The sequence below is a fragment of the Triplophysa dalaica genome, chromosome 9 (assembly GCF_015846415.1).
Source record: "Triplophysa dalaica isolate WHDGS20190420 chromosome 9, ASM1584641v1, whole genome shotgun sequence".
NCBI classification, from domain to species: domain Eukaryota; kingdom Metazoa; phylum Chordata; class Actinopteri; order Cypriniformes; family Nemacheilidae; genus Triplophysa; species Triplophysa dalaica.
This window is the reverse complement of record NC_079550.1, coordinates 18,519,153-18,533,520: the sequence shown is the minus strand read 5'-3', so window position 1 is coordinate 18,533,520 and position 14,368 is coordinate 18,519,153. Positions and strand designations below refer to the sequence as shown.

Sequence of the window (14,368 nt, the reverse complement as noted above, 5' to 3'; positions counted from 1 at the left end):
ACTTACATTTCATTATCCTAAACATTTAAACATAGGTACGTGCAAACCCCTGGGATCGAACCCACAACCTTGCAATGCTCTTACAACTGAGCTACAAGAACGCTGCCATTCTTTTGCATAACCCTTATCCAGCAAACTCAAGCAAATTCAAGCAGTGGCAAGCATCTTGTATTTTCTTGATGTTGTGTCTCACCCTGGTGGTCATTTTGTAAAAACGCATTTCAAAAACTATAGTCACCATGAAATGGAAGTTGCGATTTACATTTTTTTTCCATATCCATGCTTCTGAAATTGAAAAAAATGTAGGGCGGGGCTTTATTTAGCCTTTCCCTTTTTGATTGGTTTGGACGTTGGACCTGGAGGGGAGGGATAAACATGCCTGGCCATTGCACAGTCAGTATCGTCCTACCTTTTTTTTATTGCTGACGTCATGTGGTGAAGAGATTTTGTTCAGAGGGGGAGAGGAGCTTCATATTTTTGATTTAAGATTACGAGTGGAAAAGAATTTTGAAAAAAGAATGTAGTGCACGGATAAATAATTTTACTAATCACTGCAACACTGTTTAAACACTTCATGTTTGATTTCATGGTGACTTTAAAGGTAATATAGTTCACCTCCAAAGAAATGTCATTATTTATTCACCCTCCCATAATTCAATACCTGTGAGTTTTTTCAACAAAAAAGAAGATATTCTGAGAAATGTCTCGGTGGGTTTGGTTCCATACAATTGAATTCCATGGGGGTCAGTGTTGTTTAGTTACCAACATTCTTTTAAATATCTGAAGATGTGAGGTTTGTGTCCTGCAGATAAAAGTAAGTCATACAGGTTTAGGGTAAATAAACAATTTAAGAGGTGTGAACTATTCCATTCAAGTACTACAAGTCAGATCGATATGGATGAAAATAACAAATCACTAATGTTAATAAATATTAATGTTTTCTAGGGGCCTACTGGTACATTAGGTCTGCAGGGTCCCCAGGGTCCATTGGGTTTGCCGGGCATTAAAGGACTGCCGGGCGAGAAGGGTCAGCGAGGAACGATTGGATTTCCTGGGGTGGTTGGCCCACGTGGAGACAGAGTAAATACAAACACGGACATACACATCCCTTCTTCTATTCTATCATTCAACACAAAATATTTATCTTGTTGCAAAAATGTGTTTGTTTCAGGGCAGCCAAGGAGTTGTAGGCCATACTGGTTTAGATGGTGTCCCAGTAAGTTGCAATACTTTAGAGTTTAAACTGTGCAGCAGATGCATTTGTGTAGCAGACATGTGTCTGAAATTTACTACTTAATATTCTATAAATTATACAGTATACCTATGTGTGCAAATATTTTTATTGCACTTAAGGGTCATCCTGGTCCTGGTGGTCTTCCTGGACTTCCAGGGAAGGATGGTTGTAAGGGATCCATAGGAGATCCTGGGCTGGTCGGTGAAAACGGGCAACCCGGACCCCCAGGACTGATGGTACAACTCCACTATAGCAAACCCATGTCAGACATCCTGTGGCACTCAGACAAACTGTAACAGAGCCTGTATCTGCTTATTTATGTTCACGCTATATAGTGGTCATGTCATACATTTTTATATAATTCAATTTGTTATGTATGGACCATCATTGATGTTAATAAAATAACCAAATCATCATGTTTTAACACATTTAAGCAGCAGAACTTTGTGTCAGTGTAGTTTTTAACAGCGGCACTCAGGAAGTCTCTGTTCCAACAGTATCACAAGCATGTCTTATTTTGTCTTTTTTACTCAGGGTGCACCTGGATGTAAAGGTGTCAATGGAAACGCCACTTGTAGAACAATATACATGCCTGGAAAACCCGTATGTATAATGGCTTTAAATAATGCATTAATATTGTCTATGCAACATATGTGTGTTTTTGTTTTTATCTCATGATCGTACAAATGATGCTTACATTTTTGACATTTTAAAGAGTGAATATTTAAGGCAGAGTAGGTGACACGTCAAGAAGTTGGTTTATAAACACATTTTTTTTTTTTTGAAGTGAATTTACTTCAAAGATGCTAAAATATAGCATAGGTCTTGTTTATTTGTTGTAGTGTTTACTTATTTTATTACGTAGTCTAGTTTGTTATTTTTCCACATTTAAGAATAACGGTACAGAAGGAACTTTTGACTTTATTCCAACTTCAAACCTTCTACTAAGTCACGCCCTCTCTATTAAATATTAGACGTGCACATATTAGACATGCACCTTAAGTATTTCTATGTCGTAGATTAATGTAGTGCTATATAAATAAAATTGACATTTTAATTGGTAGTGTAGCTATATATATAGTTATTTTGGTAAAACTGTACAATAAGGTGCTATATGTTCACATTTGTAACTAAATACATTAGCTAACATTAGCCAACAATGAACAATACAGTTTTTCAGTATTTATTAATCCTTGTCAATGTTAGATCATGTCAATTCATGGTGCATTAACTAATTTTAACAGACATAATGTTTGATTTTAATATTGTATTAGTAAATGCTGAAATGAACATGAATTAACATTGATAAATGCTGTATTAGTATTGTTCATTGTTAGTTTATTTAAGCTGATGCATTAACCAATTGTTAAAGGCAGGGTTGTTGATGTTCAAATCTCCAAAACAAACACACCCCTGCCCCCATCTTTCGCTTTCGTCAGCGCTCGGCTCGCCTAATGTCCATCCTGTGCACATTACTGCTGATTGGCTACAAGGTTGTTTTGGTACTCGGCCCGACTCAGTTGTCTAAAGTGTAATTCGGAAATCGGTTGCCCCCCTTTAACAAACAGCACCTTATTTTAAAGTGTTACCGTTATTTTATTTAGTTTTTATATATATTCACGTCTAATAAATCGGCACGTTATCTTCATTCTCAGGGTCCTGATGGAGGACCAGGGCTCCCTGGACCACAAGTATGTACTCCGTACAAAGAGTAATTCATTGCTCGGTATAAGTTTTATTTATTTATTAGTTAGGTTTGTTTTGTTTGTGTTCTCATGTGGATCAAAGGGTTTTGATGGAATTGTCGGTCCACAAGGTTTTCCAGGACCAGTGGGACCTAAAGGCCTCAGGGTGAGCAGAGCGTGTTCTCCTCCTTGTGTTCATATGTATAGCTGCTGATGTTGATCAATTTGTACAGTTGTCTATGGGCATACCTTTTTTTTAATGGCGGCCTCTATTTTGCCAAGCATAGCTATGTCTGTATCACGAGGGAAATCTCTCTCTCTTTCTCGCCCTCTTTTAGGGTCCACAGGGTCTACCTGGTCCAAGAGGTCCACCGGTGAGTTCTGCGACCTCAGATCTCCTCATTCAAATATGTCATTATTTGTCCCTATGCCATGATTCATTATCTGTCCAAAAAGCATTCAGCATTTCTATCTGTCTGTCATCTTTATTTTTGTCATCGTGTTTTTATAAATCATCATTTATTTTGCTTTAGGGAGAGCGAGGTAGATCACTGGCGGGACCTAGAGGAGATGAGGTAAATAACACATTGTACTGTGGGTTTATATGTTAGTAATCTTACACTGAATGTGTGATGTGATGCTTGGTTCATTGTCTCGTACAGGGGTACGAGGGTCCAAAGGGTGATCCTGGTCCCTTTGAGTTTGTGGAGCCAAACCTAGAAGACTGCATTAAAGGAGATAAGGTAAAGTTACTCACCTCATTTGCAGATGATGATGCTGTGAAGGTATATTGTCCATTAAAGTGATTATTCACCCCCCCAAAAAAATTCTGTCATCATTTACTAATCATCATGCCATTTCAAACCTGTATGACTTTCTTCCGCAGAACACAAAAGAAGAGATTTTGAAGAATGTAACCACCACCCATTTGGTGCTGTTCGGTTACTTACTTTCTACAAAATATCTTCTTTTGTGTTCTGCGGAAGAAAGAAAGTCACACAGGTTTGAAATGACAAGAGGTTGAGTTAATGATAACAGGATTTACATTTTGGGGTGAACTATCCTTTTAAAGCTTTAAAGGTGTCGACCACAGTCAGTATATGCTTTTGTTTGAAATGTGCACTTAGTGTTCATGTATTACATTTACATTTATGCATTTGGCAGACGCTTTTATCCAAAGCGACTTACATTGAATTATCCTATACATTTATACTTGGGTATCTGCAATCCCCTGGGATCGAACCCACAACCTTGCGTTGTTAACGCAATGCTCTTTCCACTGAGCTACAGGAAAGCTGTATGATATATTGTTTTCAGAAAAGCAAAAATTTCATGTTATTATCCTTTTTTATAGGGTGGTAAAGGGGAGAAAGGACTTTGTGGAAACCCTGGGATAGAAGTGAGTATTAGCGTGTGAGTTCGTATGTGTTTTAGAACTAAAAAGGAATCATTTGGCCTGCAGGCTCTGCTGTTTTCTGTTGTAGATTTTTTTAAAGCCTATTGATACTGTACTAAATGTAATATTTGTTATATCCTATGTCATGTACTGCTATATAAAATGCTGTGTATTCATTTTTTTCCGTATTTGAGGGTCCTGTTGGGCCTTCGGCAGAGAAAGGAGAGAAAGGCGGGATTGGTGTCTCTGGACCCCCAGTAAGAATATTTATCATTTTTTATATCAACAGATCACTCCAAACCAAATACTATATTAATACAATGTGACTGATCGCTGTAAACCGTAAACATATCATAACATCCCAAACCAGCCAACATTTTCAAACCATCTGATCGTAAAATCTCATTCCAATCATTCTTAGTATCAAATGCAGTTTGTTTTAAAATTATTTAAGGGTCCTTCTGGTTATTCTGGTGGACCAGGCGTTCCAGGACCTAAGGTAAACTTATACAATTATCATGGACATTTTTTGGGATTAAAATCTTGTAGAACTTTTATAATATTTATATGATATGCTTTTGTGTTATATATAGAAATGTTTTTTGTTTATACAGGGGCAGCGGGGAGAAAACGGTCTTCCTGGTCTTTATGGCAACAAAGGAGAGAAGGTCACACACATTGTTCTGAATCGTTTTCAGTTGCATTGCATAAATGAAAGTGATTCATTTAGGAACTGCACTGTATTGTAATTTAGTCACTGACACCGCTTTAATGTGTAACAGGGAGACCCAGGTGATCCTGGACGTAAAGGAAGTCAGACTTACGTAAACAATGATAAAGCAGGTAAAGTGTTTAAATAAGAACAACGCAACAAAATGTTTCACAGTTTTTGTCTTCTTGTGATCTAAAATATGTGTGGATGTTCTAGGACTGTTTGGAGATCAAGGCCCTCCTGGTGCACCCGGGCCGCCTGGTGACAGGGGACTGATGGGTATACCCGGCCTCCCTGGTGAATACGGAGCAGCTGATAGAGGTGTGTGTCTGTGCATGTGTCAAACGTGAACTGTAAACGATGTCATGCCTTCATTGCAATAATACATATACATGTATATACATGTACTTTAAATATGGTTGCAATGATTGTTTTGCTGTTAGGTGCAATGGGTGAGTTTGGTCTTCAGGGTATCGCCGGGCATAAAGGAGAAAAAGGAGAAAAAGGAAGATTACTTGACACTCCAGGCGAAACTTTGGGTGAGTGGATGGTACATGTGTTGTCAGTCCTCAAAGGATAGTGGTATGCTTTTTTCTGCAAAACACAAAAGAATACATTTGAAAGAATGTTGGTAAACAAACAATGTTGGTAAACCCATCGACTCGCATTGGTTTTGTGCCCATACAATAGATGTGAATGGGTACTGCCATTGTTCGGTTTCCAACATTCTTCAAAATATCTTCTTTTGTGTACGGCGGAAAAGAGAAAGTCATTCAGGTTTGAAATGACATGAGGGTGAGTAAATGATGACAGAAGTTTCATTTTTGGGTGAACTGTCCCTTTAAATAAAACCTAGTCTAGTCTAGTCTACAAAAACTTAATGCATACAGTATATACTTGTGTTTTAAATTTTTCATTTTACAAAAGTAGAAAGGCGTATTTATGGCACTATGAATGTGTGAAATTTATTTTTAATGAAAAAAATTCACAACTCTACCAGGGGAACCTGGGAAACGGGGCCTTCCAGGGACTAAAGGAGTTCAAGGAAATCCTGGCCCTCCTGGTGAGAAGTTACAGAATTTCTTTGTCATTTTATTTACTTTATTTTGGACCGTGTACTAACCCATAGCAACTATAAAGTGAGCCGTTGGTTGTAATTCGCAACCTCACCACTAGATGCCGCTAAATTTCAACAGGGGGCCTTTATGATGTCTTTTATATTACTTATAACAATTGCCTGCATGTAAGTTTGTAAATAATTTTTCTTAATATTTTTTTTAAATATATATGTCTGTGTTATAGGATACTACTGCATTCCTGGTAAAGGAGGAAAACCTGGAGAGCCTGGAGAGAGAGGGCCATGTGGATTACCAGGTGTCAGTGGGAGGAAAGGTGAGTTTTGACAAATGAACATTTTATTTTCATATGCAGTATGGTATATTATGCGGATTGGTCAGTTTAGTTTAACTTCTAGTTGAACTTCTACTTCTTATAACTTATAACTTTTAGTGCAAGTCTCACGGGATAATTTGAGCGTCAATTTTAAGTCGTATTTGATCATAAATGTGCTCTTTATATTGCTATATTGTGCTTATTCAAAATTTAGGTTTTATTATGAAAATGCTTGTTATCAAAGCAGCGTCTTGGTTTGTGCTGTCCATGGTCCTGAGTATTTTGGGGGGGTTTGAGACGCCTGAAAGCATGTAGTGTTAAGGGGTTTCCATTAGGTGGCAGCAAAAAGTCTTCTTAAATTTGGAGGACATCTCCTTTTGTGTTTCTTTCAGGTCCTGATGGGGATTGTGCTTGTAAACCCCTTGGTGACATGCCTGGTACGCTCGGCCCTCCAGGAGTTCCTGGTGACCCTGGTGATCCTGGGAGGACGGGGCCCCGAGGACCTATCGGTGATGCTGGGCCTATTGGGGTGAAGGGTGAAGATGGTATAATAGTATGTAAACCGCTAGATATCTTTAAAAACAAACACATGCAATGAACATGCATGTATGTGGGTTCACAATGTACCTTGTGTAATATTCTGTTTGACAGGGTCCCAGGGGCATCAGAGGTGTCAGAGGATTAAAAGGAAAGAAAGGCGATGTTATGGTGTCAAGTATAAAAGGTCAGACATTTTTGCGATTTTATACTGTGTTGTTACTTTTTTTTAATATTGAATGTATTGGTTGATTCACACCTTTGTTCAGCCTATTTTGGATTTCTATCTGCTTGTTGTTTAAAGGATATAAAGGTGAAACAGGATTCTCTGGACCATTTGGAGGCCCGGGATATCATGGGAGGAAGGGGGATGATGGGAAAATGGGTTCTCTTGGAGATCCTGGACCTCCGGTCAGTCACAGCATGTTACTCTGTTATTCAGTGACGCAAAAAAACACATGAAGTGACACATGAAGTGCTTGAACTGCTAGGAGGAATAAAATTTACAAACCCAAGACTTTATGGAATGGTCATTTATTTACTCATTTATAACTGAGGTTTATTCTGTTTTTGTTAGACAATATTAAAAGCACATTCATCTGAGCAGTATATGTAGTTTTAGAGCTGTTTGATTTGTCAGCTACTAAATGACGCTATTGAATCCTCTGTGTTTATTTGAGGTGGTCACCAAAGTGTGCATATTTATAGATACCCTTTACACTTTAGGTCATGGGTAATATCAATTGAAAAGGAAAAATATTATTTAAAAAAAATCTAGTGACTACCAAAGTATCTGTCAGTATTTTTTTTTGGTATTTTGACAAAAATAGCATTATTAATGGCTTTCTTTCTTTTTCCAGGGAGATAATGTTCTTGGTTTGCCAGGTGATAGAGGATGTCCAGGTTTGACTGGTGCTAAAGGCTGCAGAGGTCCAACTGGTCCTGCTGGTATATGTATGATGGGGTTGCTCGGGCAACGTGGCCAACAAGGGGACACAGGACCGCGAGGCCAAACAGGACACCCTGGGCTTAAAGGAACCCGAGGTTAATGAAAAATGTCACACTATCACAACCTAATACAACTGTCTCCTTTAAAAAAGAAATGTAATGGATTCGTTCTTTCAATAGGCGATGCACCAGCTCATTTTCCTGGCATACCTGGAGCTCCTGGTTCCAAAGGGGTACCTGGTTTCCAAGGTACAATATTTAAAATGTCACAGAAATTATAAGCAACCTTTATGGCCCAAATATTTATATGTTATTTTTTCAGGTGATAGAGGAAGGCCTGGAGATCCAGGATGTAGGGGAAAAATTGGACCTATTGGTCCGAGGGGTGAAAGAGGTGACTCAGGAGATTGTGGACCAATCGGTAACAAAGGTAAATATTGTACCAATGTAAACACTAAACACAAAATTATTTTAGAAAATGGTATTCCTAATGAATATACAGTATGAATGTAATTGAGTCTATTCAATATTAGGATTAATATTTAAAAGTACCCGAGAACATTATAAAGAATACGGTTATTTTTTTGTTAAAAATAAACCAAAATATATTATGGTCAGCACAAGCTTACGGTTCACAACGGTAAGCTTATAAGCAAGATCTTTTTAAATAGATCGTTCAACTCAACTCATGTAAAGATACAGTAAGTATATCTAACATGAGGTTTTATGTTTCAGACTGAGAGGATGATACAGTTTGTAGATGGATGTTACATGTTACAGCTTTACTTATATATTCCTAACTTATCTTCTGTAGGTTCTGAAGGACTTTGTGGAGATCCAGGTGACACCGGCTCTGACGGTAACAGTATTCACGGTTCACCTGGGACACCGGGTTTCCGGGGACCTGAGGGTCTGAAAGGGTGTTGTGGAGACTCGATCGCTGGGGGTTTTGGACCAACGGGGCCCTGTGGGCTTCAGGGAAGACAGGGTCCTAAAGGTGTTCCTGGACCTCCTGGACCAATTGGAATGCAGGGTATCCACATTTGAATAATTCCTTTGATAGAGATGGGACTAGTTAGTGGTCAGTCTTGAAATATGGTTTAAAACGGGACTGTCAAGACATTGAGCTAATAGTATTGAACATGAATGTAAAGGTCCAGTGTGTAATATCTTGGAGGGTCTATTGACAGTATTGCAATACAATGTACATAACTATATCTTCAGAGGTGTATAAAGACCTTACATAATGAAGCGTTATGCTTTTTATTACCTTAGAATGAGTTTTTTCTATCTAGATACAAGGCATGTCCCCTTACATAGAATTCGCCAAGTTGTTTTTACAGTAGCCCTTAACGGACAAACTACTGTACAGAGCGCTTTTCATAAATAATTATCTCCTTCGCCAAAGAAGTGAAACCGTGACGACATCTTAGTCCTGTGTAAGCCACCTTAGTGCTTCGAAAGAGAGTGGGGAGGGGTGGAGTGAACAGTAGGTTGCAATTCACAACCTCGCCGCCAGATGCTACTAAATTTCATACACTGGACCTTTCATTTTTGTGTTTTTTTTGGTGATGTTTTTGTTACTTTGACACTAAGTTTCAGAGGTTTGTTTTTCTATAGGTTTATCTGGTATTCCTGGGCTTCCTGGTAAAAAAGGGACTAAGGGAGTAGCTGGTACAACAGGACCACCCGGTTGCCCTGGCAGCAGACCGGATAGGTGTGATGAAGGAGAACCTGGTCCACCTGGCCAGTCTGGACCACCTGGGTACCCTGGCAAGCAAGGTAATTTATTAATTCTTTGTTTTTAGTCAGTCATAAGTCATCCTTTCAGAAAATTCTATTTAATAAAGTTTGTTGTTTTTCTTTTAGTTAAAAAACTGAATGTTGGCACAAATACTGTACTTAAGTAACTTCAATATTTAAGCATGCATTTACAAATTTAAATATTTTTTTGATTATTGGAAACAATTTAGTGAAGTGACACCAAACTTTTAGAGACATTGGTTATATGACAACATGAAAATATAAAGTAGTGCATTACAAAGACACTATTTTTTTTATATTATTTCATGTTTCAAATCTATAAAACCTAAAGGGGAGGTTTAGTTAAGATGGATAAATAAGTGTCCACATGTGTTAGGTTCTCCTGGAGAGAAGGGGTCACCTGGGGAATTAGGATTTACAGATTATGGAGCCAAGGGCCGTGCTGGTAACCCCGGTATCCAAGGCCATCCTGGACTCCCTGGACTTCAGGGTCCTCCAGGACTCAGAGGAGACAATGGAATTTCTGGAAACGATGGAATAAAAGGTAAGGTGTTTAGAATTACAAAACAACGATGTCACAGGGTCTTGTGTTTCTGGTCTATAACCAAATGTGTTGCTAAGGTTTGCCTGGATATCCTGGACAAAATGGCTGTTATGGCAATCCAGGGCAGACTGGTCCTCCAGGGGCCCATGGACCGAAAGGCAAAATAGGGCTTGACGGACGTCCAGGTGTTCCAGGGGATAATGGATCCAAGGGCCAGAAAGGTATTTTACTATTATACTGCTCCTGTGCTAGGATGGGAGTTAAAGGGACCAAATGAACATGTTTTGGAATCTGTGCACCGCAGGATGTGCAGGACCACCAGGACCTCTGGGAGAAAGCATCTCGATTCCAGAGAAAGGACAGGCCGGCCCGCCTGGACAACATGGATTGATTGGTTTCCCTGGACCAAGAGGTGAAATAATTAAATCTGTCATACTTGGAGATGAAAATGTCTCATTTGGTCAGATTTAGATTTATCCACGCTTAAAGCATTTCATTTTTGGTTCAGGCTTTTCTCAAATCCCAGATTTAGTGAGCTTTAAGTCTTTTATCTTATTTCTCAGGTGACAAGGGTGTACCAGGTTGTCCTGGACAACCAGGGCTTCCAGGATTTAACGGACCACCTGGGTTTGAAAGTGTCAGTCGGGGACCACCTGGTGTCCCCGGACAGCCAGGTGAGCCCGGAAGACGCGGCCGGCCTGGGCCAGCAGGCATTGTGGGATATCCTGGGCAGAATGGTGAACTAGTAAGATCATATCTTTCTTTCTTTCTTATCATAATTAATGATCTAAAGTTGGTTGACTGAGTTTGTTGTTGGTCTTGAGAGGATTTAAAAATAGATACTGTACATGAAAAAGGCCCAGTTATTAACCCACATAAGGTCCTCATTTCTTGTATAAACTACTGGTATTTGGGGTCAGTATGACTGTAGAATTCTGCCATCTGCTGAGTATAGATAAACCTAAAAGGATGAATAAATTGTTATGACCAGCGGAGGGCCAACTGCTCGTATTAGAAATTTTGTGGTACATTTAGTGAAGTTATGTATAAATATAAACGTTAGACACGAGATAAAAAATAAACCTTCTTTCAATAGTCGAATTTTTGTAGTTTTTGCTGCATTTGGAAACGTCAGCTTTGTAATTTGTGCTGCTGAAGATCTCGCTGGCCCCTGATTTTGGTTTTCTGTGATAGTTACGTTTGGGGTTAAGGTTAGGGAATAGAATATACAGTTTTGTACAGTAAAAAAATCATTACGTTGATGGAGAATCCTCGTAAACCACATATACAAATGTGTGCGTGTGCGCATGAACATGTCTTTCCTGCATAGCATATGCACTCTAGAACCAGGCTTTCATTTCTGTATGGAAATTTTCAAATTTATGATGGATTTATTGAATTGTTTTGTTTTACAAATGATAAATATATTTTTTTTTCGCAATTCCGATTCATTTTCAATTGGGGTCATACTGACCCCAAATACCAGATTAATGTTCTTTTGAAATGTAGAAACGTCACAAAATCCTATCCCATTGACATGAAGGGAACCATTTATTTGAACTAAGGAAAACTTGATTGGGGGGATTAATAAATGTTATTGTTGTAGGGTGACCCTGGATTGACTGGTATGGCTGGGACTCCTGGTTTTCCTGGATATGATGGACCTAAAGGTAGGAAACTGTTTAGTTTTATATAAAAAATATATTTTTAATTACGAAATATGCATGTTAAATCTTCTTGTCTTGAGCAGGTGATAGAGGAGAATCAATTGGTGAATCAGGACGAACAGGTGCAAGAGGCCCAGCTGGGAAAAATGGCTTACCAGGTGTGAATTTCAAAAACAAATCTAGATTTATTTCCTTGTAGGGAAATATCAGTTTGTATACCTAGTTTTTAAGATGTAATATAAAATATCTGCAATATTCGTCCCATACCATCTTGGATTTACGCCTCACCTTTTCTGTTCATTTAGTTTCAGTCTGATTATTTGTACATGAGTCTTCTGTAATTTCAGAATTATAGAAATGCATGCAAAAAACTCTTCTCTCCATAGCACCACCTGGTGAAAAGGGAGACCACGGTGACCCTGGGCCTCCGGGCCGTATGGCCCCTTTGGTCAACCCGGACCACCTGGAAGTTTAGGCCGGTGCGGATTCCAAGGTAAAATATCCATTAAAACAATAGTATTATGTTGTGTGTGCTCTTACACTGCTTAAAGGGATGGTTCACCCAAAAATGATAATTCCTTCATCTCTTATTCACCCTTAAGCCATTCCAAAACTTAATGACTTTCTATCTTCTAAGGAAGACAAAAGATGATATTTTGCAGAACAGTAGTAACCAAACATCGTACCACTTCTTTCAGGTGTGGTGGGACCCCCAGGTCCATGTGGAAGGCATGGTTCGGAAGGCCCTCCAGGACCACCTGGTGCACAAGGACCTGAAGGAAATATAGGAAACTCAGGCACCAGAGGTCAGAATACTGACCCAATTCACAGTCAAACTGTTTCTTCCTCTAATAAAAATATATATATATTCTTTATTTAAATGAAGTTGATCTGTTGTTTATTAATGAATGTTGGGTGTTCACTCTCACAGGATCTCCAGGGCCTCCGGGGCTCCATGGGTTAGATGGTCTTAAGGGGGTCAAAGGTGCAGTGGGGTCCCGAGGTGAGTCATATTTATCAGCAAAATAAATTTGCATTACTTATGCAATATGTATTTCTCTGTATTGTTCCTGCATTTCTCTCTCGTTTCTTCTCATTTAGGAATGAGTTTGAAGGGCAATGAAGGACCTCCAGGGCTCCCAGGAGATAAGGGTATTCAAGGAGATCAAGGGTTGCAAGGAACGTCAAAAATAGGTGTCTGTGGTCCTAGAGGACCACATGGGGTTCAAGGTACGTCTAGGATGTAAACTTTCCAAAGCTTATGTGGTGTGCGAAACGTCAATTTCATATTTAGAATATTTTAAATATATGCAATTTAATTTTGCTTGCAATTTCTTCAGAATACATGGCCACTTACATAAATGGGGAAAATGGCCTTTTGGCTGAGTAGCTTCAGCTTCTACCAGCGGTCAAAATATTGAACAAAGTCATTCATTCTCTCTCCATCTGTGTAGGAGAGACTGGTTTAAACGGCCCTGCCGGTCCTCCTGGTGATAATTGTACAAATCCTTTACCTGGAGAATGTGGAGAGCTGGGGTACAGTGGACCAGATGGACCACCAGGTGCGTGTACATTTGGAGAGAAGTGTGTGGTACATAATAAAGACATGTGTTGGGTTACGTTAGGTTTGCGATTCCAGGGCCAATGGGAGAGATGGGAGAGCCAGGCAGTGTGTTCGCAGTTCGGGGAGATTGCGGTGACCCAGGTACCCCTGGGTTAACTGGCAATAAAGGTGAAAAAGGATGCAAAGGACTCAATGGTCCCCCAGGATGTCCGGGCTCAGAAGGTCCAAAAGGTGAAGAAGTAATATGAATGAAATATAAATGTAAAAATAGTATCAGTAGTTTTTCTGATTAATGCATCATTCAATTTTGCAATTTATTTAGCTAGCTAATTCTTTAGGCCATAAATGGGGAATGTCTGAGGAATTTCAGCTTCTACCAGCAGTCTAAAAATATACAATGGTCACACAGGTGAAAGAGGACAGTTTGGACTTATGGGCCTTCCTGGACCCCCTGGGACAAAGGGTAATTGTGGTCCGCCCGGAGTTTGTGGTGTGAAGGGAGACAGGGGACATCCTGGTCAGTTGGAACCTCAAATCATTGATTTGACTATTTTTCTGCCATCTTATAACAAAAGTCTCTCTCTCGCTGTAAATTTGTAGGTCAGAAAGGAGACCCTGGGACTGTCAAACCTCCTGAACAATCCTGTGCTGCTCCACGGGGACCTCCAGGTCCTCGTGGACTTCGTGGCCTGGATGGTATTCAGGGTGTGCCCGGACCAAGTGGAACAGCGGGCCCGAAAGGTATAACCCTTTTCACAATTGCAGTTTAAATTGAGAGTTTAAATTGATTAGATTGATTATCACAATTTTTATTTTTGCCTTTAAGACTGTGTGCAACGAAGAATTCATTCGCAAAAGCCAATAAATTAAAGCAACAACTAAATTAAAAAAATCAAGTTTTATCTGTTGTTCATAAATACCAACA

The 14,368-nt window shown here is 39.3% G+C and overlaps 1 protein-coding gene across 1 annotated transcript in view; it reads left to right on the top strand.

The window, feature by feature from the left end:
- Nucleotides 1-14,368, top strand: part of col4a4 (collagen, type IV, alpha 4) — a 33,815-nt gene that overhangs the window by 14,543 nt on the left and 4,904 nt on the right. The window contains 41 exon segments of the mRNA XM_056756463.1: nt 946-1,080; nt 1,172-1,216; nt 1,354-1,470; nt 1,769-1,837; nt 2,890-2,925; nt 3,023-3,085; nt 3,258-3,293; nt 3,453-3,494; nt 3,582-3,662; nt 4,274-4,318; nt 4,510-4,572; nt 4,770-4,814; nt 4,930-4,983; nt 5,098-5,158; nt 5,244-5,348; nt 5,471-5,566; nt 6,028-6,090; nt 6,330-6,419; nt 6,812-6,972; nt 7,071-7,143; nt 7,261-7,367; nt 7,817-8,000; nt 8,085-8,153; nt 8,227-8,334; nt 8,719-8,937; nt 9,525-9,686; nt 10,045-10,212; nt 10,290-10,433; nt 10,517-10,624; nt 10,776-10,957; nt 11,819-11,882; nt 11,963-12,037; nt 12,266-12,333; nt 12,336-12,372; nt 12,578-12,685; nt 12,811-12,882; nt 12,981-13,109; nt 13,334-13,441; nt 13,519-13,674; nt 13,853-13,960; nt 14,044-14,184. Of these exon segments, the coding sequence (XP_056612441.1) occupies nt 946-1,080; nt 1,172-1,216; nt 1,354-1,470; nt 1,769-1,837; nt 2,890-2,925; nt 3,023-3,085; nt 3,258-3,293; nt 3,453-3,494; nt 3,582-3,662; nt 4,274-4,318; nt 4,510-4,572; nt 4,770-4,814; nt 4,930-4,983; nt 5,098-5,158; nt 5,244-5,348; nt 5,471-5,566; nt 6,028-6,090; nt 6,330-6,419; nt 6,812-6,972; nt 7,071-7,143; nt 7,261-7,367; nt 7,817-8,000; nt 8,085-8,153; nt 8,227-8,334; nt 8,719-8,937; nt 9,525-9,686; nt 10,045-10,212; nt 10,290-10,433; nt 10,517-10,624; nt 10,776-10,957; nt 11,819-11,882; nt 11,963-12,037; nt 12,266-12,333; nt 12,336-12,372; nt 12,578-12,685; nt 12,811-12,882; nt 12,981-13,109; nt 13,334-13,441; nt 13,519-13,674; nt 13,853-13,960; nt 14,044-14,184 (3,997 nt within the window).